General features: G+C 39.4%; 3 protein-coding genes and 1 non-coding gene across 6 annotated transcripts in view; 2 read left to right on the top strand and 2 right to left on the bottom strand.

Moving 5' to 3' along the window:
• Positions 1 to 5882, bottom strand: part of LOC146385262 (E3 ubiquitin-protein ligase SMURF2-like) — a 67910-nt gene extending 62028 nt beyond the window's left edge. For both annotated transcript variants that reach the window (XM_084930891.1, XM_084930892.1), the window contains exon 1: positions 5441 to 5882. In XM_084930891.1, the coding sequence (XP_084787017.1) occupies positions 5441 to 5492 (52 nt within the window). In that variant the 5' untranslated portion in view covers positions 5493 to 5882. The remainder of the gene's footprint in view (positions 1 to 5440) is intronic.
• Positions 5883 to 6985: 1103 nt separating this feature from the next.
• Positions 6986 to 15969, bottom strand: LOC146385261 (importin subunit alpha-1-like). Of its 2 annotated transcripts, XM_084930890.1 has the most exons (11): positions 15864 to 15969; positions 15445 to 15558; positions 15209 to 15343; positions 14666 to 14754; positions 13890 to 14158; positions 12540 to 12634; positions 11664 to 11927; positions 11041 to 11274; positions 10568 to 10750; positions 8259 to 8408; positions 6986 to 7254 (listed from the first exon to the last, which is right to left on the bottom strand). In XM_084930890.1, exons 2-11 carry the CDS (start codon positions 15508 to 15510, stop codon positions 7165 to 7167), a joined length of 1575 nt encoding a protein of 524 aa, XP_084787016.1. In that variant the 5' UTR covers positions 15511 to 15558; positions 15864 to 15969; the 3' UTR covers positions 6986 to 7164. The 2 variants fall into 2 exon arrangements, with proteins under 2 accessions (XP_084787016.1, XP_084787015.1); XM_084930889.1 differs by lacking the exon at positions 15864 to 15969 and having other exon boundaries at positions 15445 to 15857.
• A 279-nt stretch (positions 15970 to 16248) lies between these two features.
• On the top strand, positions 16249 to 16321 carry trnar-ccg (transfer RNA arginine (anticodon CCG)). Its single transcript has one exon. It is a non-coding gene; the product is annotated as a tRNA-Arg (tRNA).
• A 929-nt stretch (positions 16322 to 17250) lies between these two features.
• On the top strand, positions 17251 to 21450 carry LOC146385259 (uncharacterized). The gene is made up of 5 exons (XM_084930887.1): positions 17251 to 17373; positions 17974 to 18636; positions 19537 to 19623; positions 20288 to 20479; positions 20995 to 21450. The coding sequence occupies exons 1-5, from the start codon at positions 17301 to 17303 to the stop codon at positions 21180 to 21182; spliced, it is 1203 nt and encodes a 400-aa protein (XP_084787013.1). The 5' UTR covers positions 17251 to 17300; the 3' UTR covers positions 21183 to 21450.
• Positions 21451 to 26592: the final 5142 nt, after the last annotated feature.

The raw sequence follows: 26592 nt of genomic DNA, 5'->3' as shown, positions 1-26592 counted from the left end.
GTAATCCTCAGATTATAGAAAACCACTTCTGCTCTGGATATTTAAAACTGGTTGGAATTCATGCTGGAAACAGTGTCATTTGAAAACATGCTGGCCAAGCTAAATAACAATACAGAAAACTTCAAGAAATCCTGGGACTGTAGATGCCGTGAACTGCTATTCCGAGAAACACTGGTGACCGACTTCCTTTCCCTTATTTGTTGTGGCTGTTTTTGTCGCTCTTTTTTTTTGTTCCCTCTGAGGATGTATGTAAAAGAATTTCATCTTTGAAATTTTTATACTATTATTTTGGTATGGTAAGCACTGACCTGGTAGCTTTATGTTTAAATTATGTTATTCCTTGTCTGTTGTAAAAAAAATAAAAATACTTAATAACAACTTAATGACCTAATAACAACAAAAAACATTGAAAAACTACAGAGACTATAGAACAGACAGAATAATGGTGGACTAGTTTGCAACGTTAATTCTAAATTCCTGCAGTCTCGATCACTTAAACCAAGGGTGGTCTCAGCTAAACACTTGTGTACGGTGAGCGATGCATGCTCAAGCCTTTTACGTCACTGGTCATCACTGTAAGAACAGAAATTCTGGTCATTCTATATGTGAAGCTCAATTTCTCTCTCCCCCCCTCCCCCAAACACATACTTCCTTGTAATGATCACAGAATGTGTTTGTTATCAGGATAAAGTCTCTCCAAGGTTTCACATTCCTGGAATTCTGTCTGAAGACCACACAAGTCCATGTAAAACCATCCACATATGGGGGGGGGGAACCCAGGACAACAAGCAGGAAGCTCATTCACCAAAGCACTGCCCAGACCACCGTTTGCAGATGATATATCCGAGCAGCTTCCACTATCTATTACCACTATTCAATGGCACAACTGCTTCAATACCCATGAACCATGCACCACCGATGCTGTGTCCAGCTTATTGAAAATGTTTTGACTACTCAATCATTATTTCTGATATTAATCTTGTGCTCAGAAATTGTAACTGTAAATTTGCTCTTCATCTTCTCCACATAACAAAATCCATACTTTTACTACAGGTTTGGTCCTACAAGCGATTCTACCACTCACTTGAATTTTTTTTTTTACCTATATGTCAGTGTGATAAATCATCCCCTTCAATAATGGCATTACAGTTCAACAAGGAAAATTTCCAGAGAGAAGAGAATTTTTTAAAAAAATGTGTCGGTTCAACAGATAAGTCTGTCGTTACAAGATTATCTCTCAATTTAGTAGAACACTTTGTGGGTAGATGATTAACACTTTCCAACCAGCAGGGAGATCATACAAAATATGCCAATATTTTCTCCCCACATTTATAAGAGTGAAAAAGTAAAAGTTAAAAGTTATCTATTTTTCTAACCCTAGAGAGAGAAACAATTAAAAAATTTTGTTCCCAGAAACAAGAATACAAAGCATTAGCTTTTTTCTCTAACTCCTCCTCGAAACTGCACATCCTTTCTATCCACAACAGCTGACTATACGGTAATCTCTTCTTCAAAGAGAATGGATGATATCTTGAATAATGGAAGAAAAAAAAATCCTATCAGCCCACTTTTAATAAATAATAGTTTGTATTAGTTCTGATTTATTCATTCTCACATTTAAAATGAAACCTCACAATTGACCTCTGTTATAAATGTAAAACTAGGTAACCTTGAGTTAAATCTATTTAGATCCTCAACAGTGCCAATAAATATAAATATATGTCATAAATATATCTGAACCAAAAGTTAATAAAGGAGAGGTATGATCATGATCAACATGATCAAGTTCAAGTTTCCCCATGAATAAATTCACATAACTAGGACTGACAGGGCTACCCACTGAGACCCTTTGCTTCTATAGGGGGGAAAAACAAAAACTCAAATCTAAAAAGATTCTTAGTGAGAACTATTTCTACTAACTTTATCAGCAATTCTGTTGCTAAAGTTCCCTCTTCCCTTGCATTCAAATTATAATGTAGGGCCTTCCAACTCCTGTTTATGGGGAACATTCACATATAAACTCATGACTTCCATTGGACATAAGATTAGTATCTTTGATCTCACTCACAGATATTAATTTACACAAAAAAGGAGAGCCTACTGACACAACAGGAGATCCTGGAACAGGCCCCCACACAACTTAGATCAATCTTGGGCAATGTATAAGAGAATTGGAAATCTAGGATGTTTTTCTAACAAATATTCAAATTGACCTTGTGATATTAAAGTGCCATTTACAGCTGGAGTGTTCTTTATTTACTTCTAAACTTTCAATGTAAGATCATAACTTTAAGAACTGTAGAGGTCTGTATTACGCAACTGATTCATTACTTGAACTGCAGTATGATTCTTTGTTCTGCCTACCGCACCACCTTCACTAGCATACTGGATAACTACTGTTTCATCATTTGCAAGATTTTTTAAGAGCCTGTGGAATAAATTGGGATAGCACTTGCATCTCCTCTTTAACTAAAATGACGGAAAGTTTGCAGAGAAGCATTAATATCTTGGGGAAGAAATATGTTTTTAGATTTTAACTTCTTACTCCTCTGCAGCTCGTTAATTTTATCTTCACCACTTGAGTAAACAGATTGTGAAGAGGGAGAGAATCTTTACATGAAAAGAAAGCTTTGAGTCTTAGTGCATGAAAATTCTTGACAAATTCAATCTTGGTCATAAACTATTAGTCTTTTTAGAAGGCTCAAAAGACAGACATTTGAATAACATAGTAAAAAAAATGTAATTACCTACTTGTGGTGTTAAGTTTGTAAGGGCTAAACTTAGAATGTATATTCTCTTGCAACCCTTTAATTTAAGAGCATGTGTAAATTCTGAAATTAACAAGCTCAAGTCCAGTGAACATTTATTCAAGCCTTCCCACCAATAGGTAAATATGTACCTTATTTATCCCTCAATCCCCTCAGGATCCTTTTTGTTCCTCCAATACTGAGATAAAAATGGACCCATCATTTAATGCAACTCCCTCTGCTTCATACATTCTAAGTGTTACAACAAAAACTCCCAAGTCCAAAATACCTTGGGAGGCAAGTCTGAGGAGAAAAAAAAAAAAAAAAGTTCCTCTCACTAACCACCACAGAGAAGAGGCAAGCAGGAAGAACAGCTGGGTAAATCTTTGAGTACCGATTTGTCTTTTCGGTACAACTATACCCTGTTCTGTATGAATAAGCTTGTTGTTCCCCGTAGCAAACTGCACTTAATGAGTGCAACCAATGACTCCACAGCCATAGACATGCTACTAGAGGTGGGAATCACCATACAACTCACGATACGATATTATCACAATACTTAACGCATGATACGATATTATTGCAATTTTTAAAAATATTTTGCGATATTCAAATTCTGTACATAAAGGTAAACTTTATCAATATTCATTTTATCTAATATAAAAGTCTCACACTCAGTCTTTCTCTCATTTGAGTCAGTTTTATTGTTGACAAACTTGAACGGTTTGTATTACAGTCTAGTCCAACTTAACTGAATGCAACCATCTGGTACAATTATAGCTATTCTGAACTATGCAATTTATGAAAACTATTCAGCCCCTTCAGCAACTGAAGAATTTGAAAGTAAATTAAAACAAAATATAATTTTACATTAAAAAAGTTTTAAACTTGATTAAAATAAAACATGTCTTAAATTAAAATAAGTAAACTGTCATGTTTATTGCTGCCAAAAAAAAAAAAGTTAAACACATTTGGACAGTGAAGGAATGTCAGGATTCTTGCTCAGAAAAAGGATCAACATGCTCTGAAGTCAGAGCAACATATCAAAATATCGATTTCTGCTGTCCCTGTGTCGATACATTATTAGCAAACAAAATATCACGATACTACACAGTATCGAATTTTTCCCCCACCCCTACATGCTACAGTGCTGAACAGTGACACTAAATAAAGGTAAAAACATCTCATCACGGTCAAATAGTTTAAATTCCCTTCTTGCCTTCAGCAGTCATGCCAGATAAAAATCAACAAATCATTTGACTGATTTTGAATAGTTGATCAACCTAAGAATTGTGTCACGCATAAAGTAATAGGCCCCAGCTCTCAGAGATTTACAATACACCGTTAATAAGAAACCAGAGCCAGAGTAGCACTATGACATACTGAAGAAATAATGTTACCTGACAGCTTTTCCAAGCTTTGGAAACAAAGGCAGCTAACTTATAAACACCGAAATTATTGAACAAGTGTTTCACTCAGTCATCATCAGCACATCAAAACACCTGGTGATTTTTAAGATTTTTCAATAAATAGAGATATTCTTACATCATTAGAAGAGCAGAACAAAGGAAAATGTAACTCATTCTCATCTTCTTCTAATTAATTCATAAAGCTTGCTTTAATTCTGCCCGTTTGCAGTAACACAAGACTCAAGACTATACTTTTGTTGATAACTTTGGCTTTAACAAAAAAAAAAAAAAAAAAAAAAAATGTCAACCACATTTCTTCAAATGTATCAAGTAACTTAATTATGTTCACCTTTCATTACAAATTCATCAGAAATGGCATAGAGCACTACAGCCCACGTAGCCCACTGTGAAATAAACTCCAAGGGAGAAACTACTTTATCTTTTTTTCTGCCAAGCTAAGCAAACTGAACGAACTGACATAGCTTTCACCAGATAACTGCGATGAAAGACAAAGTAGAGTTCCTGTATATACCCATGACGAAATATATCCTACAGAGGTCATCTCCCTGTTAAACCACTCGCTCTTCAGGGTAAACAAAAATAAATACCTGTGTAAACTAAAAATAAAGCGGTGTATTACACCAACTTCACCTCTTCTGCTGCCTCACGCTTTTCCTCAAAATTCATCATTGCCATTAGGGACGTTAATTTGTAATATACTGTTGGCTTATTTTGCACTTGCCGTGAAGAAACACAGCAGCTATCTTTGGAAAATTAAGATAATATATGATTTTTAAAAAGGTAAGGCTGTAATGTAAGGCTTTTACTGCCAATAAAAGTATTTAAAATAACCACTTATCATAATGCTGAAGGGCTTTGAGGAAACGTGTCGATATCAAGCTTAAGTATTTAAACATAGCTAACCTTCGGGGGAGGGGGGGGTGGGGATAATAACCACCCAATAAACACTGTTGTCAACGCTAATGTGTGCTAACGATAAAAGCTCATTCACTAGCTTCCAATATTCCTCAGTATGCTACCCCGGATTTCAATTAAAAATAAAGGAATTCAGTCAAGTCCGAACAATAATAATAATAATAATAATAATAATAATAATAATAATAATAATAATAATAATGCAAGATGTGGTTTAGCGCTTTTATAGATTACAACACACGGCAGAGTTATGCTGTACAATCAGGAGACTCTAGTTAGCATGCTGCGCTATGAGGCTAGCTCGCTAACGTTTCCGAGCGGCGCAGGAGGGGGTTTAAATTTTCTTACCAGTCAACCGCAGCTTTACTGGGCCATTTCTCCTAACTCCTTGGTTAGACATTCCCCTTCGTGTTCCAGCTTGACGAATATTCACAAAAGTGTCACCGTGTAGGTTTTTTTCCTTCTTCTTTTTCAAAAAGGCATCTCCCAAACAAATCCCTCTGCTAGCTTGGGGTTAGCTTGTAGTATCACCATAGCAAATCACGCTGACTGTGCACGCAACAAACAGGTAACATAATCACATCCCTGGAATAACACTCTCCGCGCGAACTCCTTTTCCGCAAAACAATTGCAAATAACTACATTTCCAAATGCAGATCATGCCGTGTGCCACGAGTACTGATACAAGTCAGCAGAGAGGCTCGTCCTCCATCCGGACAGGCGTCTGGGCTGCCTGGACTCAAGTTGTTCGTGATGATGGTGAAGACAGTTCTACTGCAGGCAGGCAGGGACAGGGGAGGAAAACACGAGAGGACATCCGGTGCGAGCGTTCAAAATAAACTCACAATCAAAACAATGCTTTATAGTTTTCCAGTACCAACTACTTCCTTATTATGAATATTATAGACCAGATTTTGCTATTAAAAAAAAGAAAAAAATCGAATCTAACAGGATCACTTCGCTGGGTTCAGTGCTGGGCCCTGAACTGGTCATGTTGGTTATAAACTCAGCTGTGTTTCTTAATTGTTCACCTTATTCACCGATGACAGCAAGCTTCTTATGATAGTGAGACAAGTGAGAGTTTTAAAGAAATGTTTTGATATTAGAAAACTATCATGGTTAACTGTTGTAGTAAAAGGAAGCATATTTATATATTTGGAAATAAAAAACAAACAAAACTATGATGAATAATATCGAAGGAGGGGTATAATTTTATAGCAAAGCTCATATAAAAATGCTTTTTAAAAATGCATAAAACTAATACGCCAGTATATAAAACCAAAAGCTTTACTGAATCAAGAAATAATTAAATTGGACGCCTTCTAATTTTGATACACTTAAACACAAAACTAATATAAAAATATATATAATTCCAAACTTTGCTTAAGGGTCGTCTGAAGTAACAAAGATATAGTGTAAACCTAAGGCGAAAAATATGCTCTAAACTCTCAAATAATGAAACCAGTTAGCTCAAAACAAGTGGTGCCACCCCACCCCAAGGTTACCTGCTGTATAGATGCATAGAACCTTCCAAGTCATCACCCCAATATAAAATACAATATAGTGCAAAACTGAAATTCCATCCAGACTATAGTTACTACACTGACACACCTTGTTTTTAAACCTAACAAAAGTAGAAATACAGTGTCACCTAGTGGTGGTGAAGACATACTGCCTGTTTAGCGCAACAAAACTGTGCATCTGAAATTAATCCACTAGTTTGCACAAGCTTATTTAATAAAAATAAGTTAAAATAAAATAATCATTATCATTAATGATGAATCATTATTAATTTTCGAATTAATTTTCTGTTTTATAAAAAAGCATAAGCTCATTGTTTGTTATACACACACACAGGGAAACAGATGAAACATCAATCAATAAAACTCCATATGAATTAATAAATGTTTATTTACAAATGTTTTTAAAAAAAAACAAAAAAACATGTATATTTATTTTTCTATGCTGTTAAGTACAAAGTTCAAAAGACTATAAAAATTCCCTCCCCCCAACAACAAGAACCACAATGCAACAATTACTATTTGTTTATGTTACAAAGATAAGTGGACGTGTTAAAATTTAAAAGTGCTTTGGTCTTCGGGGATGTGGAAGGCATAGCAGTCTCCTCCAGCCTCAGGAACAACCGACTCTTCAACGTCATTCTAAAAGGCAAGTTTGAGAGAAGCATTAGACGACTAACCAAGTTATGGTAATGTTTCTGGGATGTCTCACGTACACACACTGAAGATTTTCAGACATGAGACAAATAAGATTGTTGGTTTCATCAGTCAGTTAAATTGTTGACATTTGTGATTCAGACACAACACCATTCAGAAGTTAACCCTGTGCATGACTGGACAACACAGAGCAGAGCACTCTCTGCCCATGTTGCTGTTGATGACAAAGCAGCTGCTTCTTCCCTGAAGAAGCTGGTTTTAGTTTCCTCTCTCTTTTTCCATATCAAAATTACATGGTGCAATCCTAACCAAGTTATGGCAATGTGGCCTGGCCTCTCTCCAAAACATGTCCCCGTAGTCCATCTGCTCCTGGATGTGAACATAAATGTCTACTCCGGTAGACTCAACCAAGAAGAGCGTATTCTTTTAGCTATGAAAGGGTCTCTGTAAAGTGGTTAATATTAAAAGGCAGACTGGGTACGGACAGGCTGCACTAGAGCCAAGATCAGTGAACCTCTAAGTGTTTTTGATTAGATTTGACTGATGACTCTACACATTATTTTTTAGGTTCAGGCAAGAATTTAATTCAAAGTAAATCTAGATAATACAAAAAATAAACTGTTCACAGAAGGCGCATGAAGGGATTTTAAGGAGGGTGCTGAGTGGCAAAGGCGAACATCTCTTTGGAATTTTTACAAATTATTTCTAAAAGCCTGTTTTATGACTTTAAAAACAATTTAGACTGATGATATATCTTTACATTTTCCAAAGTGTAAAATTAAGCAAGTTTTTAAAGATGCCCCCGTTTTAAATGAACCCACTGTGGTCCGTCAACATCATTAATTTCAAGCTGCATACAGCTTTATCTGAATGCTTTCATTGTCGGTGCTGAACACTGTTGCTGTCAACCATTCTTCAAACCGATATGACTGCTCCACTTTCACCTGCTATGAGTATCTGACGGGAACCTTGTTAGGAGGAACACCTACCTCGTCAGAGAAGAATGTGTCTATAATATTAAGCGAGGACTTGTAGACTGCTTCATTGTCGTGGGACTGCAGTGCTTCAATCTTGTCCAAACCACCCAGCTCCTCAATCATTAGGCACAGTTTCTGAAGTTCTACGGTTTTTTTTGCCATCTGTGCAGAAAGGGAAACGCATGTCAGATCAAAAGTTTCCACACAGAAATGATTAACCTAACCTAACAGTTATCATTTTACTTCACTTCTTGAAACTTTGACTTTGTAATATTGCTAGAGTTCTGGCATTAAAGTTTTCCCTTTAAAAAAAAAAAAGTACTTGAAATTAAGACTAACAGTTCATGTTGCAAACCTAAAAACTAAATTACAACTCCAAGATAAGGATAAAAGATTTTTCAGGTTCCCTCATTTCTTGTTTTGAATGTGATATAGCAATGAGCCATATTAGAGGCTCAGATTAAAATAGAAAAAACTTTCAATGCTATGAAGATCGTTTCTATTATTATATTTTGACTTAGTTTTTAATGTTAATTTAACGCACCAATGAAACCATGAATCTGACTTTTTGTCTACACACCTACTTGGCTCGACTCAGTTTCAGTCGTTTTCCATTACAACCGAGTACCACCTAATGTGCCTGGAGTCATTATAGCAATGCAGCCTATAGTCCCATCATGTCATTTGTTTGCACAAACACAACACTACAATGTGTGTATAACTGCTGCTCGGTGTATGGTTTTTGTCAGACTTGAGGATCACTGTGTTGTTTTTGTGTAGCCATTTCCCTCGTTTTTGGGTTTCGAAAAGGGTGGTTTTGATTTTTGTAAAGAAGTCACTCTCATGACTCATCGAGTGACAGCACTGATCAGCCAACGGGTGGCATGCAGTACGGTGATGTCACATTTCAGATCGCGTCAGATCACTTGGAACTAAAAAAAGTACCTGGTACCAGGTAATACAACCAAATGGAAAGCCCTAAAAAACTGAGTGGAGCCGAGCTGGTAATAGAGGAAAAGGGCTGTTATATTTTAACCAAAAAACTGCATAATTTTCTCTTTAAACATTACCTTTAATTAGGGATGGGTACCGGTATCCGGTGCCATGATGGCACCGGTTCTGACATAAACGGTAGTAACCAGACCGAAAAGCAGCGCACATTTCGGTGCTTTTTTTCGGTGCTTTTTTTTCCTGAGCTGTGATACACTTTAGATTCTAGCCAATCATTTTACGTTTCCGAGGATAGCAGGCGGGTCCAGGTACGTACGTTCTTTTAGAGCAGAGCTACAAATTAAAAATGCCCAAGGCGAAGCGGTCAGAAGTCTGGCTGTACTTCACAGCAAAATATGCAAACTCAGCAGCCTGCAACAAGTGCTTTAAGCTGATACTGTGATACTGTGCAAAGGAGGTAACACCTCAAATCCGATGAAACACCTGGCGACGTATAGCGTTTTTTTAAAAAAGCCGAGAAATGCGCCGTATTTGATAGCTTGCTGCGAGACCTCACACCGTGCACATCTACTGCGGGTGGGTTGCCAGTTATCGGACCTGGAGCAACATCCCCCAAAAACCCGAAGAATAGAGTCCTGGCCCCTAGCCCTGCCAGTGTAGCAGAAATGATGACGGATGATGATGGCAGCAGCAGCCGTTCTTCTCTGTGTGAGTAGCTTAATGTTGTTCGTGTGTAATTTACGTTGAGTAAGCTAACCCCGTTATTACATTAATGCATGTAAGGTGAACTAGCAAACACCGTCATAGTTACATGCGGCTGTCTTCTTGTTTGATGGCAGATACTCCCTTCAACCTGGCCAAAAAGGCTAAAATGACCAAAGAAAAAGTGGAAAACAGTTAAACATGAGAGGTTTTTGGACAAAGTTTGTGTTTTTTCCATTGTTTAAGCACTGCTTCCAGCCAAGAGTGATGCCATATATGCCCCATAGCTGCAGAAAAGGCTAACATTGTTATCTTTTTACAAAAAAAACAGCTGAACATGAGAGGTTTTTGGACAAAGTTGGTGTTCTCCATTCTTTAAGCACCGGTTTGAGCACCGTTTAAGCACCGGCACCGTTTCAAAAGTACCGGTTTGGCACCGGTATCGGATAAAACCTAAACGATACCCATCCCTACCTTTAATGTCTAACTGGTTGTTTTCATAAAACACCGAATTGATTGACTAGAGTCTAAAGAGAGACTCAGAATATGTCTGTGTTTTCAGCCAAGTTGAAATCTATTCCACACACCATTAACTCCACCATTTTGATTGGTTTCAGTTTAGAACTACCAAGCAGAAACTGCAGTTTCACTTTAGCCTTTTATTATACCTGTAAAATATTGTATATTGCATCCAGGATGACTAGAACAATCTTGCTGTCCTTGGTTATCAGCAGATTGAGCAGAGGCTCTAGCACATTGCAATGAACCAGGTAGGCCACCTGGTCCACTGTTCCACCACTGGTATAATTGGTAACAGCCCACACTGCCTCTCTCTGCGTCTTGTAGTCTCCCTAGACAGGAAATCCATCAATTCAGTTTTTATATCAGAAAAATTATAAACAAAAATGATCAAATAAATAAATTGCTGAAGGTTACAGAAAAGTTGGGGGAAGATTCAATGACTATACTGATCAGGTTCTAATTAGCTACAGAGAAGTCGGTGTTTATAGCAGCTCTATAAATAAAGATTTAATTTATTTATTTCCTCCTTTGTTTTAAACACTGACAAGTTTAATATAAATGTATTTAATAATAAGGACACATGTAACAAGTCTGCTCTAATTTCTGGTAGCACTCTGACCTGCTGGAGGATCTCCACCAGGATGGGGATCAGGCCTGCGTTTATAACTTCCTGAATCTGGTTGTCCTTGCCGGCGGTGATGTTGGACACTGTCCACGCAGCTTCTTTCTGGATGTTTGGCTTTGGGTGGCGCAGAAGGCTGGGAAACAATGCCAGAGAACCTGCATTCAGCACACACTGGGTCTGCTCATCTGTCCCAGTCACAATGTTGCCAAGTGAGCGCAGGGCTGGAGTCTGTGAGGTAGAGCAAGAGCAAGCTGGTTATTTTAAGCACTCTCAATTTAGAAAGTATACGGAATACAATCACACACATCTGACCTTCATGTAATACAAATAAAACAGATTATATATAATAAAAAAGTAATGAAGAAAGAACCAAAGAGAATATTTCTATCTTTGTGTTCAGCATTGATTAGATGGAAGAAAGTGACCCAAGAGGCCATAGTGTATAACTTCAACCCGTGTTGTGAATTCTGGATATGCTGTTTTACCGCCAACAGCTACAAACTTAACAGGACACCAAGCCTCTATCAGTCTCCATCATAGCATCTGAAATTAGTGGGAATGTTTGATAACTAAACAAATACAACAGTCAGAGTTTAATAAATTGCACTGCCACATACCACAATACTGAGCTCCCCACAGGCGAGTAGCTGCACCAGACGGGGCACCAGGCCAGCCTGCACCACCACCTCTATCCTCTCATTGGTGTGATCGGTCAGGTAGGACACAGCCCAACAGGTGTCCGTCAACACCTCCTTGTCATCGTGATGCAGGAGGCGCACAAGGGCTGGAAGCAGCTGCAGCACCGCCTCCAAAGGAGGTGGGGGGTTCTTGTTCCGACACAGGTTGGATATGGTCCAGGTGATATTGCGCAGGTAGGCGGGCTGGTATAGTGGGTTTAGATTCAAGTGTTATTTTATAACAATGATCACAAATGTGATTATTAGTGAATTACTATAATGACATTAAATAAGTAACTCTTTTCGAGAGAGTCTTCAAACTGTACAAGCTCAGTGCCTTAAACAACATGACCTCATAGTTAACAACACACCCAAAAATAAAAAACTTGAACTAAAAAATGCTTTTAGTAACACCTGCAAAAATAAAATGAAAGCAGCTCAGAGGGAACGTGTGCACTATGGATTACCCCAGTAAATAACAGCCCAATTTGCCCAAATCAAACCAGTGACCTCACTACTGCCAGCTAAAGGTGTGCATTACCTGTTGAACAGGAATAAAAAATTCACAGCTCATGCTAAGGCCTCATTGACACATTTTAAGGGGTAAATATCAATCTACTTGAGCTTCATTTTTGAATTGGTCTTTAATTACATATTTAATTGTTTATAGAATGCCAGAAAATTGCTGGTTTTCTATTTTGATATAAGGTATAAAAGCTGTTTGTTTCAACTTGTTCAGGTTGTTGATGTATGTATCGTGAGAGAATTTAATACAAATGTCTGTTAAAGGCACAATAATATTTGATAGAAACTCACAGGAAATACAGACAGGTCAGGGGCTGACAGCAAAGCCAGGAGTGAATGGACACCACCATGTGAGATCACTAGGTCTCTGGAACTGGGCCCATCACCTAAATATAGAGGAAAAAAACATCTTTAGAGTAATCAGAAAAAAGGCACATAAAGGCAGATACTTTGAAAGTACACAAGGTTAGCAAAACTAAAATTTCAGACTTCTAGTTTTTAGCTTAATCATCTTTGGAAAATGGAACCAATGTGGGACTCAGCAACAACGCGCTTTTTACTGTATACTAGTGGTGCAACGGATCAAAAATCTCACGGATCGGATCCATTTTTGGATCAGCAAAAAAAGAAAAAAGACAAAAACTTAACATTTACTTATTCACTTATTGAAGTATTTTTTGCCTGTTAAAAACATTCAACTCTAGTCTCATTCCACGCAATTATTAAAAAAAAAATTATGGTTCAATATAGGGCAGTACAGGGCTTTGTATCTACCACTCAATTCAATTCAATTTTATTTATAAAGTGCCAAATCACAAAAACAGTTGCCTCAAGGCGCTTTATATTGTAAGGTAGACCCTACAATAATACATACCGCTCATTATATCGCACTCCACTGTGATATAATGAGCTGTCACGGTCACGTAGCTTTCCGTTGCCCTGGAGGTCCACCCATTTGAAGTAGTTAGGGCAACAGAAGATGCCTGGGACAGTTCAGCCATAACTTTAAACTTTTCCTGCTCATACATGCTTGGAACGATCTTGCCACTAAAGTGGACGCGCAACAGGATATCATAGTGTGGCTCAAGCACGTTCATCATAGTTTAAACCCCTTGTTTTGCACAACGGAATACGGCCTCCCGTCTGCAGCTAAACACCCCATTAGCTTTTGTAATAGCTTTAGCCCGGTCGGATTGGGCAGCAAAGGGCTACTTAAATACCGAAAACGCCTCTGCTCCTCCACTTGGACCGCTAGCGCTGGCCATAACTATTGCTTGACAGACCCACCACGCGCACCATGCACATACTTTTTTTTCCTTCTTTTTCGAATCTTTGGATCACGTGCGTACCGAACCGTGGAGTGGGATCGGTTCGGATTACGGATCAACCGTGATCCGTTGCACAACTACTGTATGCATACAGAAATGCACTTTAAAGCCTTTAATATCACAGGCTAAATGGAACTCCAGATGAACTAAAGTGGGCACAATTGTCCACAATAATCTACAATGCATCCTGACATCAAAACTATCAGAGCATACACCTGGAACAGTGTAGGATGTAGTAATGCACAGAAGTACATAAAATAACATCAAAACATCAAATCCAAAGAAAGAGGTTGAGTTTTGTGAGCCACAGTACCTGCAATGTTACCCAGGGCCCAAATGGCCTGTTCGCTGATGTGCTGATGGGGCGATGTCACCAGGCTGATGAAAGCTGGAATGGCCCCTCCATCTATTACAGCAGAAGTCTGGTCTGAAGTACCTGAGGCAATGTTAGTCAGGGCCCAAGCTGCCTCAAATTGGATGGGGGGGCATTCAGACAACGCCAGAAAACTAACAAACGTTGGGATGAGTCCAGCAGCAATGATGCTGTCAATGGGTGGCTGTTTTTCTCTGGAAAGTAGCCTTCTGTGAATCAGAAAAACACAGTTGGATCGTTGTTAAAATCGAAGTAACTTAAAAGTAAAGGAAAATCAATTTTCAAACTGTTTAATATCATTAATATAGTAATACCAGTGATATAACTACAGGCAGATAGATAGAGGGTGTTACAGAAACAGGACAAAGAATAAGAATAGTACAGTGTACAACAAATAAAAAAGTTAAAGTGCCACAGGCCCATAGTGAGTCCCTTTTACTGGGAGAAAGCACAAACATTTCATATTTAAACGACACCCATTTTAAAAAAATTTTTAAAAATTAGGTTAAGTTTAAAAAAGTAAAAAAACTGAGTGTGCAACATAGTGCAAATTGCACTGATAAAAAAAAATATGTACACTATAATACACTACAAAAACACAAGTGCCTCATTACGCAACCTTTTTTTTTTTCTTCCAGCCTGAGGTTGTCACTGAGCAACTGTCTCACACATCCACACCCACACACAGTCAATTAACCTAGCATTACAAGTATTACCTGGCTGCCTGCGTTGCCTGCAGCTTATGATCTAAATCCTCGCTGTTTACACCTCCGACAATTTCCTCTACAGTCCAGTGATGAGGAGGCTATGAAAACAGAAAGAGAAATGAAAGGGGATTACTGCCAATAAAACCAGAGCAGCTAAAAATAACACATTTAGAGGAACTTGCTTTGAATGTTTTTAGGTCATGGTAACTCAATCGGGGCAACATATCTCAATTATAAATGGACATTTTATAAATTATCTGAGATACATTTTTTAAAAAAGTCAACAGTCTGTTATCACCAGACAGACACCTGCTCCAAGATTTAGTGACCTTTGGATAATGCTTGCAAATTAAGCAGGCTTAGCTTTTTTTCTTCCTGTGTGCACGCTAGGCAGAGCTGTTCCTTTGGAAGCTGTTACATGCTGTTTATAACGAGTAAACTTCTGTAACAATCCAATGTTTCAAACAAGTTAAGCAGCTGTGGTTATATCAGGTGGGTCACCTTTACTCTCACAGCCAAACCAAACACAGAGAACCTGCTGATTACCCTTACGTTGGGGTCTTGCTCTTGCAGAGGGGACGTTGGCTCGTCCAGAAGGCTGTGGACGTTTCTCCTCTTGAGGATGTGGTCATCCTTCTTGGCTCTTCGCAGCTCCACATTGACTTCCGCTCTTCTGCGCCTCAGCTCCTGATCATACCGACACACAAATAAAAGATATACCACAGCATTCAGCGCATTTGGGATACCGAATTAACTCTCTGACGTTTACTGCTAGGTTCAGAGCTTACATTAGCATCTTTTCCTTTATTTTTGAACTGGTTGAGTCTCGCTCCGTTGTCCGTGCCCGCTGACATTCCTGACCGTTGAGCAACACAATCGATTCCACTAAAATCAGATGCTACCTGTAATAATTTCACAACGACAAAAAATAAGCGGCAGCAGCCACGGTTGCTTTTAGTTTCAGGTGTCAACTAGTAAGCAGGCGCTGAGCTAGCTAACCAGGCGGTTGTCTCGAAGCCAAGCCGGTTATCTAACACCATGTGGCCCTTCAGATACAGGGTCTGTCTAATAATCTAAAAACCTGCTGAAACTCAGAAAACAAAGGTTATACACTGTATTAGCAATTACAAAAGCTCAATAGCAATTTCAATTAGAGAAAAAACAAATAAGTGCACTATTAGCCACATAGCATGTACAACGTGCTTACCGTTCAGATTTCTTGTATTCTTTTAATATATGCATGACGTCATGTAACGACGTTCCAATTTTTCTGATTTTTAATTGGCCAGTTGGATTTTTTAGCACCGCCTCATTGGTCACGTTTAAGGAAAAGAAGCATCAAACAACAAATATGTTGTCAAAGGCAACCGCTGTCAGTATCGCGAGAAAACCTGTTAACGTTTCTGTGCGTTAGCTTGTTCTTCGTGTGCTAAATGCTATTGCTGGGTTGTAAATTTTTTCATTGCGAATTATTCCTCTTTTAAATAAAAAACAAATATAATCTTTACTATTAAGTAAATGAGTAATATCACTGACTACATATTCGATTTTCTATTTTCATGACGGAATTTTCCCCACCTGTGCTACGTAATGACCCAGTGGCCTAATGGATAAGGCATCAGCCTCCGGAGCTGGGGATTGTGGGTTCGAGTCCCATCTGGGTCGTATTTAGCTTCCTTTTCGGGGTTCTACTGTGAGCTCTTTCACAGACTCAGAAACAAGAATATTGGAACATCCGGTTTTACATTGTGTGATAATACTACCGAGATGAAAATTTTTTTACAGTCATTGGGTTGAACATATGACCAGCGATGAATTCGGTAACAAGCTGTTTTCAACATTTTATGGTTTGTGCCTTGTTCATAAACCCATTCAATTGATCTGCACAGTTATATTTAATATATATAAAATGTAAAAAAAATAAATAAACCACCGTCAACCACCAGTAAACCACCGTCTTATGCGTGACAGAGCAACAGAAATAGCAGCAGCTAACAGCTCTGTAAATATATTTGAATAACACAAAGTCATAAATATACATTCAAAATAGGTTATTTGTTTATATCCTGTTGACTACAGCCTATTTAACAATATAAACCAATATATCAGACATTAAAAAACACATCTGCCACCACTGTTTTCAGATGTCTCTATTCCTGCTCAGCAGAGGGCAGTGAATACACATGGATCAGTCAGATCTAAAAACTGTATTTAAATTAAGTGAGGAAGGATGTTAACTTAGAAAGTCTTATTAGCTCTTGTTCCTATTTAGTACCTATTTAATAGAACTAGGTTAATTATTATTAAATAACTAAAAAGCAGAGTAATGTAACTTCAAACAGTCAACTGGAAACCACATCCCAGGAAAAGTTTCACTTTGAATAAAACCTGACTTTGTGTGAAGCAGACAATACGCACACAGTGTCACAGTTTCCCTCACAGGCTGTAAACAACACTGCGGGCCTATTCAGAATCCGTGCATGAATGAAAGGAGTGTCACGTCCAAGTGTTTATTTTCTGTGTTTGGGACGTCCCACCACCTCCCTTTTCCATCCCATCTCCTTCCTGAGAGCTCCTATAAAAATCCCAGGAATCCCAACTGTGTAGCAGACCCCTGAAAGTGTGTCCACAGTGAGCTTGAAGGATGGCAGGGATTACTTTGACGCTTTTGTTTGTGGTGTTTCCTCTTTACAACACAGAGGAGCATGTCGTTAATGGTGAGTGGATTATTTTTCTTAATCTTTTTTGAACGCTGTGTTCAGTGACATTAGTATCATTCATAAATAGCCTAAATATCTGTTATTACATGCAATTACAGATATACAATATGCTTTAGATGGAGAGTGACTTGACTTCATGTTGTACCTTTTAGGTTTAACCCTGTAACATTAAGTGCATCATATTTGATAGATGAATTTCTGATACCCTTACCTCACCAGTGTGATGTTTTTAACCCTAACCCTCTTATGTGTTTTTGTTTTGCTGAGCAATAAATTGCACAAAATTGGCAGATGTAGCAAAAAATTATACAAATTAAGACTCACATATGCAAATTCATATTTATTTATGTATTTTTATTCATCATAAGGTTCAATAAACACTCCAGTATTTTTCAAAAATTACAAATCTGTAATTATTTCAGGCATAACAGGGATAATATAGCATAATATTGTTTGTATAATAGAGTAATGAGTAAGAATTCATCCAGGTTTCAAGGAAGGTCCACTTTATCAATTACACAAAATTCACCCATTGTTGTAGATCTCTTTTTGCCAAACCGTGCAACTAAATGGAAGCTTTGTTTCTTTCGACTGCAGGTCTGTACACGCTGATAGAAAAGGGTCAGAGCAGCTTTGTGGATCCAGCTCTGAGCAATCAGAGCAGACTGGTGGTTAAAGAGCCCAACCTGCCCATCAACGAACTCCTAGAGAAGAGCAGCAAGAGCAGCGAGTCCAAGTTCAGCCTCCATCCTCTTCCTTCTGCTGTGTGGCCCAAGCACACTGACCTGGCCCACATCCCCCGCCACCACAGTCCCCACAGCAAGAGCAAAAAGGGCCCAAAGAGCGACCGTTCGGAGGAGCACAACAGCGAGAAAGCCAGAGGAGAAGTTGCTGGTCTGCATCCCAAAACCCAGGTCACAGCAGCTGCAGGTGCTTCCACCAACCGCACAGTACAGAAACCCAGTCAGGACGCTCAGTCCAACATCAGTCCTCCTCAACACAGCGAGCCAGAGGGACACCCCAACTCCAGACCCAGGGCGCCGCCTCAGACCCAACCTCAGGCTCAGCCACAACAACCAGCTGTTCCCCCGCGCAAAGATCCCCCCAACCGACGCATGGACCCAGAGGAGAACCGGCCGGGGAAGTCCAGTCTCTATCAGTCTGGCATCAGTGCAGCGACCCGGAACAACAGTCGCCCGCCGGTGATCTTTAACCGGCGCTCCTCCAGCCTGCTTTATCAGTTTGACATCATGCGGCGAGGTATGGGAGGATTTTTTTTGTGTTTCCTGACCTCAAAATGTGACCTGTGCATAATTACAGAGCTATCCAGATATCTTTTGATGGGATCTTTGAACCTTACTCCCTTCTGGGAGTATAGATTTTAAATTATTAAACTTGAATAAGACTGTAGCCAGATGGGAACATCTTTGATCTTTAATATTACAATATTTCTCACTCGTAACCATCTGCAGCCTCTGGCCTTTAAACAATATATATTACATGAGTGCAAATTATCAAAACAATAAAAACATTTGTTACAGAATGAAAAAGAGCTGCTTTGTGATGGTATTTTTCTTAGTGTAGTGTCATTAATGGAAAGTTGACATTTGATCACAAGAAAAGGCCCAAACTCAATTTTATTATAAACTTATAGTGGCAAAAAGTGGATCCTGCTGAGTTTAAATTTACACTGCTGTTTTCTTTCCTGTGCTTTAAATATCACTTTAATTATCACTTTGAAAAGTCCAATCTGTTGCTGTGCCAGTATATATGTCATGTATGCTGACACAGGTCACAGAGTTCACACAGAGGGTTGTGATGAGAGCGGTGGCTTTGTCTTTTCCTCTAGTAGGTAATTAAAGTCTCCTGCCACTAATTATAACCGCTTCCCTCAATTCTGGCTGTCAATGCGTCCCCTGTGTGCAGTCCAGTCGTGGTTATAATGAAACTAATGCAAAGCAAGGGGGAAAGCTCTGATTTTGTAGTTAAGGTTAAAAAATGTACCACCAGCGTGATCCCGAGACACGGTCCACCTCCTCCAGCTCCCTGCTGAGGAATGTGACGCCTCGGTTTCGTGATGACAGCCTCGTCTTTTCTAATGATGCTGGAATGAGAGTCAGTCATTCCCTGACTCGCTGTGTTTGTCCTACTTCCCCACAGAGTCCGACTTCACACATGACGCCGTCTGTGTGAGCGAGTGCAGGAAGGAGAAGGACGAGAAGGAGCATTACTGCTACAGTGAATTTGGTATGTGTCTAATGTGAGACAAAGACGGACTGGTTTTCAGTGGTCTTCTTTATCACACACACACAAAATCACATTAACATGTTAGTCCTCTGGACTGTTGCGCTATTGTCAACCCTCATATTTTATGCAAACCTTGCTAAGATTTTTTTTTTTTTTTGAGTGTTACTCAGTTCCACCATCAAGTAAAGGCAAGGATTTATTCTGAGAATATCTCCAAAGTTGGTAAAGTTTGGATGCCTAATTTGCACAAGCTAGAGCAAAAGTACTTCAATTAAAATTTTGGAGTTAACTCTCCTTTTTAAATGTACGCATTAACAGCTGAATATCTATCTGTGCCTTTAAAGTTTTGATAATAAAGAAATGTATGCATGCAACAGCTGGATAATGAAACTATGACCTTTGAGACTAGATGTAGTTTCAAGGAAATGCATTATTCACACGCATGCTTATGTTTGATCACTTAGACGCCAAAGCTAGAAGGAGCTTAGCCTGAAGACCAACAGTTTTTATATTAGATGAACAAAACAGAGTGCTTTAGGGGTGCTGGCAGCTGGATTTTCACCTCATAAACACATCAAAAATATTGCTTCACCTTCAAAGCCTGAGTTATGAAGATATAAAAATCTGATATTTTAAGATCTGATCATGTTTTTCTCTAACATAGCTGTCAATGGGATTGTCCATGACATCGACGTGTTACGCAGAGGAATCCGGCTCATTACGCTGATGGTCAGCAGTGATGGCTTCTACAAGATGAGCCGTCTGTACGTGACCCCTGACAGCTTTTTCTTCAAAGTGCGCCTTCTGGTCCTGGACACCTACAAGTGTAGCAAGCCATGCCCTGACATCAAACTGGGTAGGTGTTGCAGTGTAGCTCCTTAGCTCTAAAGAACAAAAAACTGGCTTCATCAGAGATAAACAGTCAACTGTCTGAATCCTTGCAAAGAATTACTGTGCAGGTTGAGCTCTCCTGAACGAGAATAATAGCGGTGTACCTTTTAATTATGTTCATTTGTTGTTGGTTATGCAGTGTAGTTAATTGAATGATAAATATCACTTAATATTTACTCATATTTATAGTGTCTTCTAGCTGTTAAGTTCTTTGTTCATGAGTAATCAAGAGATGAGATTAAAGTAACAAATCGTGGGAAGTACAGAGTTTGATAATTGATATTTTACACGAATGCAACTCTTGAGACCCATAAATTAAAAACCATGTGACAACTTAACACCAAAGCGTCACTTTGTGGGATGTGGGAATTCCTTTTCCCTGAGATCAGCAGAACGTGTTTAGTGCAAACACAAAAATTGTTTGACTTTGCACTTTTTTCCCCCTCCGTCACTTCAACGTTCGCTCTCTTTCTTCCCAAGGGACCAGATACATCATAATGGGTCAGATCTACCACCGAAGACGCCACCTCCCCTCTGAACTCCTGAACCTGCTGGGTGGTAAACTGAAGCCCGGGGACGGCATCCTGAGAAGCAACAGCTACGTCAAGAGATACAACAAGCGGCGACACCAGAAAGCTCTGGAGGCCACGCGCTCCAGGTGTAGGTGAACCAGAGATAAGACTATCGCCCCTCGCTGCAGGGGAAGAGACACTGCAGCAGACGTGAACTGATCTCACGTAGACAGAAGACATGTGGCGAAAGCATCGATTGAGTTTCATATGGACTGCTCTGATGCTAGCCAAAGACTGGATCATCTCCTTTTTACCGATCTTTGAAAATCCACAGTTGCTGGCTTGTGATCTTTTTTTTTTCTTTCTTTCTTTTTACAGAAAACACAAGCAGCTACAATTAAATGGGTTTTATGATGTTTTTTTCCATGAGGCAAATGTTATTTTGTCAACATACAAACTCTTCATCCATTCATGGCTGGTTCATGAAATCCTTGCATTAATAAGGCATTGCATGTAAAAGGGAAATTTGGCTCATCTTTAGTTCACATATTACCGAGTGGGAATATTTTTATGGAAGAGTAATGCTTTTACTTGAGAAAAGGGTTTTCTGAATAAACATTTAAATAGTAAATCATAACCTTTAACCCTACAATATCAGGATATTTGATTTTTGTCTTTAAAAAATCATTCTCATAGTACTCGGGGACATTTTGCATTTCTCTTCTCCCCCCAAAGAAATTCTTTCTTTAAATTCTCTAGATGATAGGGTTAGGATCCAAACATTAAGACATTTAGGGTACACAGACCACAGGATGTTACAGAGATAATTATCTCAGCTTTCCTGTAAAACTTTACATAAAAAAAGCAGAGAAAGCCCCTCATTCCTTCAATTTAATGAGTGCAACAATGTCCCCCCTACATAGTTTCCTCCAGTCATACTTTGGTTTGGTCTTTGAGAAATATACATGGTATTGCTAGATGAATTGTGGAATATGCTGTTAATTTAACAAAAACAAAACGTTTTTTTCCTTTAATTTAAAAAGTTTGCTCTGTATTTCCACAATAACCTAACAACACAAAGACATAGAGCAAATCTGGTTAAACTGAAACACTTCTACGCACGACTGTTCCAAAATTACTCCAAATCCTTTTTTTCCCTGTAATTAACAGTTTCTATAACTTCTTGAAGACTTATAACATGTAAATCTTGCTTTAATTAGCCAATGGATGCAAAATATTGTATGGCATTGGACTGTGTTGGTTTGCAACACTCAGTCCTGTGCATGGCGTCACTGTGGGTTGATAATGGCAAGCAGGAAATGCAATATTAAAAGGAAGGGAATTGGGGTCCTTAAAAGCAGCACCAAACCTTCAGTGGAGGAGGAAGAGGAGGGGGAAAAAAAGACAAAAAGTGAGCAGAGATTTTGCATGTCACGAGAGCGGCTTACTTCTTTTAGTTTAATTATATATTTCATGATGATGTCTGGCTAGGTCGACTGGGACATCAAAAGGAGTCTTGCTGAATGAGGAGGAGGAGGAGGTACGCTGTTGTTGGGAGTACGCCATAAATCTAATCGCGGGAATCTGATCCTCCGCACACCTGGACACACGACTGAAAGAAGTGCCTCCGTCACAGCTCCTTTTTGGAGTGCCTATTGCTTTCCTCTTTTGCAAACAAACACATACTCCTCTTGGACTGTGAGCATTCAAAGTATGTCGGCAGGATCAGAGGAAACGTGAGGTGGGGAGCAAAGAGGAGGAGGAGGAGGAGGAATACAGACAGTTGTGTAAAATAACGCAGGGAGAGAAGTGAAATTGTAGAGACCGTGTTGTTGCGTCTGTCTTTCTTATTTAATAAAAAATCCCAGGCTCAACTGTAGTACGACCCTGAGCTCATGCTTCTTATGAGAGGGAAAAGATTTGCACTGAACGCTTACTTTGCTTTACTAAACATGAACTCAATAAAAGTGTGTATTTGTTTTGTACTGTGGCCCTGCGAAGAATTTATTTATCTTTAAACCAACACCCCCTGGCTCGTTCAGTCACACGTACACTACCAACAGTGATCGTTATTGTCATTCCCACTGAGAGCCGGACAAGGAGTCACCAACCTAATTAGAGTTTAGCAACCAAAGGTCTCGGCCTGGCCTCCACGAAGAGAGAGACTGACTTGGGAACTTGGATGTTGATCCAGGCAGCGCTGAGCCTCTTTTCTCCCTCTCTGCATGTATGTCAGCCCAGGTCAGTTCCCAGGCTCGATGAAGCCTCTATCTGGGATCAGCGCTGGAGGGAACAGATGCATACGGGCAGGAAACAGGAGCCTGCTGCACATTGTTGCTACTATCACAGCGGGAGCACATTCCTCATGACAGAGGATGTAAAGGAGGGGGAGGGGAGAAAAAAGGGAGGGGAGGTTGGGTGAAAATATCTATGAGCTGCTTCCTGTGTGAACGCCCCTCACAACCAACTTCGGGCTTGTGGTCATCTGCGTCCATTTGAATCTCTGGATCCATTTAGTGGTGAGTGGAGAGTTAAAGAGTGGGGGGTGGGTTGTGGAGAGGGGTGTGTGAGAAAAGTGAAAGATCAAAGCAGGAGGTGGCTGGATGTGTCATCTTGGTAATTTCATCACAGGAATAGATGGTGTGTCTCAGCGCAGGGGTCATGACCTTGTCCCTCATGCTTGCCTTGAGCATGCAGCTAACAATTTAAGCTGAAAGCTGAACTTCATATTTGGAGTCAGATCAGCTCACCAAGGGGCCTCGGAGGAACAATTAGCTGTGGCTCCTGCAGAGACCCCTGTTTCAGTTGCTTCAGACTGCCTCTCATCTAACCTCTCTATAAAACAGTTCCCAACAAGACAAGTGTTTCTCATCATGTCAATTCAAATTACCATGGGTCACTGGGAGTAATCTACCCCAGTTTGCCCAGTTAATAAACCAGTTTTGTTTTAATGCAAAAACAGGTGTAGATACAGATATCGAAAGTAATGTTAATATGTAATTTCCAAGTAATAAAGTAGCAAGAAGTCAGTGAATTTGTGTTGCGGTGTACCCCAAGGTTCTATTCTTGGTCCTGTTTGGTTTACTGCATGCATGCTTCCTTCTCAGGAAATGATGATATTCCCTTTGCATCTTTTTTTTTTAAATTGAATGCATTATTAGAGAAAACATGATAAGAGGGGGGAAGAAATGGAATATGCATCTTAGTTAAGCTATGTAAAATAGATAAAATGTTGCAAATGTATAAATTCTTAATAACTGAGCTTCCAGATTGGAAATTAGATTTCTCCAAAGGGTGGCTTGGCTCAGCCTAAGGGTGAGAAGTTCAGTCATTGAAGAGGGACTCAGAGTAGATAAATGCTACTCCTCCACATTGAAACGAGCCAGTAGAAGTCATTTGGGGATCTGATAAGGATGCCTCCTGGATGTCTCCTGGGTGTAGTGTTCCGGGCAGATCCTGCTAAAGGCCCCAGAGTAGACACAGGACATGCTGGAGAGATTATGTCTCTCGGATGGCCTAGGAACACCTCAGTGTTCCCCAGGTTGAGCTGGAGGAGGTGCCTGGGGTGAGGGAGGTGTGGGCTTTGCTGCTTAGGCTGCTGCATCTGCAACCTGGCTATGGATGAACGATAGAAAACGTATGGATAGATTTTCTCAACTTTACACCAAGATTGACAGGTATCGTCTTATAGAAGCATTTGTTTCTGAATCAAGGAACCGTGCCCCTTAGGTATTGGAGGGGCTTATTGCCATGGACGTAATTATTTAGATCTGTTGGTGTTTTAAAGGCTCACCTTTCAGCATACTCACTTCACCAGATGCACTTTGTTTCTTTTCCTCACCTTTGGTTGGGTGTGGTGCTTGCCCTTAATTGCATTCACCTGTCACCTGTTATATAAGGACTGCACTCACCTACAGCTCACTCTTTCTTCACTCCCACATGGGTTGGCAGCTAAGGAGAGTTTCTGTTGAGTTTCCCGAGTTCATGTATTAATTTGAGTTACTGAATGACTTAAGTCATACTTTATTTCCTTTCAGAGTTAACAGTCCATGTGTGTCTTTCCTTTATACGCATTATTCAAATAAAACGAGAAACCTACAAGTAATTGCTGACTGTTCATTCTCATCCTGACCGGATAAGCCATGATGGTAACAATCTCCAACCTCCTCTGAACCTTCCTCCAGAACAGTTGTTTTATTAAAAGCTATGAGCAGATTTATTTTAAAACATGGACCTTGGCCCAGCGTAGATGTGATTACCGTTTGGAGATGCTCCAGATCCTGAACTAAGAATTTTTGGAGGGATTCTTTACCATTGTGAGATTTGAAAAAAATGGCCATTTTTACTCAAATGGTTACAAATTCAAAGAAGAAAAAATGTGAGAGATCATCCTGTTGTTCGTTCATGCACAGTGGTTGAGCATTTCTTTTGTGCTGAAAATTGGCTGTTTATATTTCATGCTAATTGAGACTATGCATGCTGTTATTTCATCTCATCTCATTGGCTGTGGTTTTCTCTTTAAAAGTGTCAGTAAAACATCCCTGGACTGCTTACAGTTCTGCTCTTGATCATTAAGTTATCAATATGGTCATGTCTCACTGATTCAAAGGGAAGGGACGCTTCTTGTATGGACTTAAAATGTTATATTTATATGCAGTAACCTATTTCAAAATTATTATCATACCTGCCTGACTTGCTGTTTGGGGTTTAAAGTTAGAATTAACTTTAGATTAACGTAAGGGTTAGATAGTTAAACCTGGTGGCTAAAATTAGGTTAAGATTTTGGTGTACACTTTATGTGTACACTTATCAGCTCTCTTATTAGGTACAACCTGCTAGAACTGTATTTAATTGTTTTCTCTTTCAGAACTGCTTTCGTTCTTCAAATTCACTAAGGAGAGGAAACATGGCTCAAAGATTTTTGTCCATGTTGACACAACAGCATCAAACAGTTGCACCTCCAGGGTGGGAATTGTCCATTCCACCATATCCCAAAAGCTCTATTGGGTTGAAATCTGATGACTGTGGAGACGGTATAAGTACAGTGAACTTACTGTCATGTTGAAGAAACACGTTTGAAAAGACTTGTAATTTGAGACATGGCATTATGCTTTTGTAAGCAGGCATCAGAAGAATACACTGTTATCACAAAGGGACGGACATGATTAACAACAATACTCAGGTAGGTTATGGTTTTTAAAGGGGCACACAGTGTACACCACTTGATACAATGCTGGATGGACTCATGCTTTCATGTTGTTTATAACAAATTCTTGATCTTACCACTTGAACCCAATTTTCAATTGTCCAATTTTGGTGAGCCTGTGTGAACTGTAGCCTCATCTTCCTGTTCTTAGCTGACAGGAGTGGCACCCAGTGTAGTCTTCTGCTTTTGTAGCCCATCTGCTTCAAGGCTTGTTGTGTTGTGCGTCCAGAGATGCCCATCTGCATACCTTGCTTGTAATGAGTGGTTACATGAGTCACTGCTGCCTTCCTTTCATCTAAAAACAGTCTGTGCTCTGACCCCTGGCATCAACAAGACATTCTCACCCAGAGAACTGCTGCT

The sequence above is a fragment of the Perissodus microlepis genome, chromosome 6 (assembly GCF_051167445.1).
Source record: "Perissodus microlepis isolate ML-2025 ecotype Zambia chromosome 6, ASM5116744v1, whole genome shotgun sequence".
NCBI classification, from domain to species: Eukaryota; Metazoa; Chordata; class Actinopteri; order Cichliformes; family Cichlidae; genus Perissodus; species Perissodus microlepis.
The sequence above is the reverse complement of the archived record's forward strand: the minus strand, read 5'-3'. Positions and strand labels throughout refer to the sequence as shown.

What these genes read in the sequence shown, in the direction of transcription:
- LOC146385261 (XM_084930890.1), bottom strand. Translation starts at nt 15,510, where the DNA reads ATGTCAGCGGGCACGGACAACGGAGCGAGACTCAACCAGTTCAAAAAT. An exon ending in CAGGCAACGCAGGCAGCCAG is followed by an intron (nt 14,159 to 14,665) that starts GTAATACTTGTA and finishes TCTGATTCACAG; the next exon opens with AAGGCTACTTTCCAGAGAAA. An exon ending in CTGACCTGTCTGTATTTCCT is followed by an intron (nt 11,928 to 12,539) that starts GTGAGTTTCTAT and finishes CCACTATACCAG; the next exon opens with CCCGCCTACCTGCGCAATAT.
- LOC146385259 (XM_084930887.1), top strand. Translation starts at nt 17,301, where the DNA reads ATGGCAGGGATTACTTTGACGCTTTTGTTTGTGGTGTTTCCTCTTTAC. An exon ending in TTACTGCTACAGTGAATTTG is followed by an intron (nt 19,624 to 20,287) that starts GTATGTGTCTAA and finishes TCTCTAACATAG; the next exon opens with CTGTCAATGGGATTGTCCAT. An exon ending in ATGCCCTGACATCAAACTGG is followed by an intron (nt 20,480 to 20,994) that starts GTAGGTGTTGCA and finishes TTTCTTCCCAAG; the next exon opens with GGACCAGATACATCATAATG.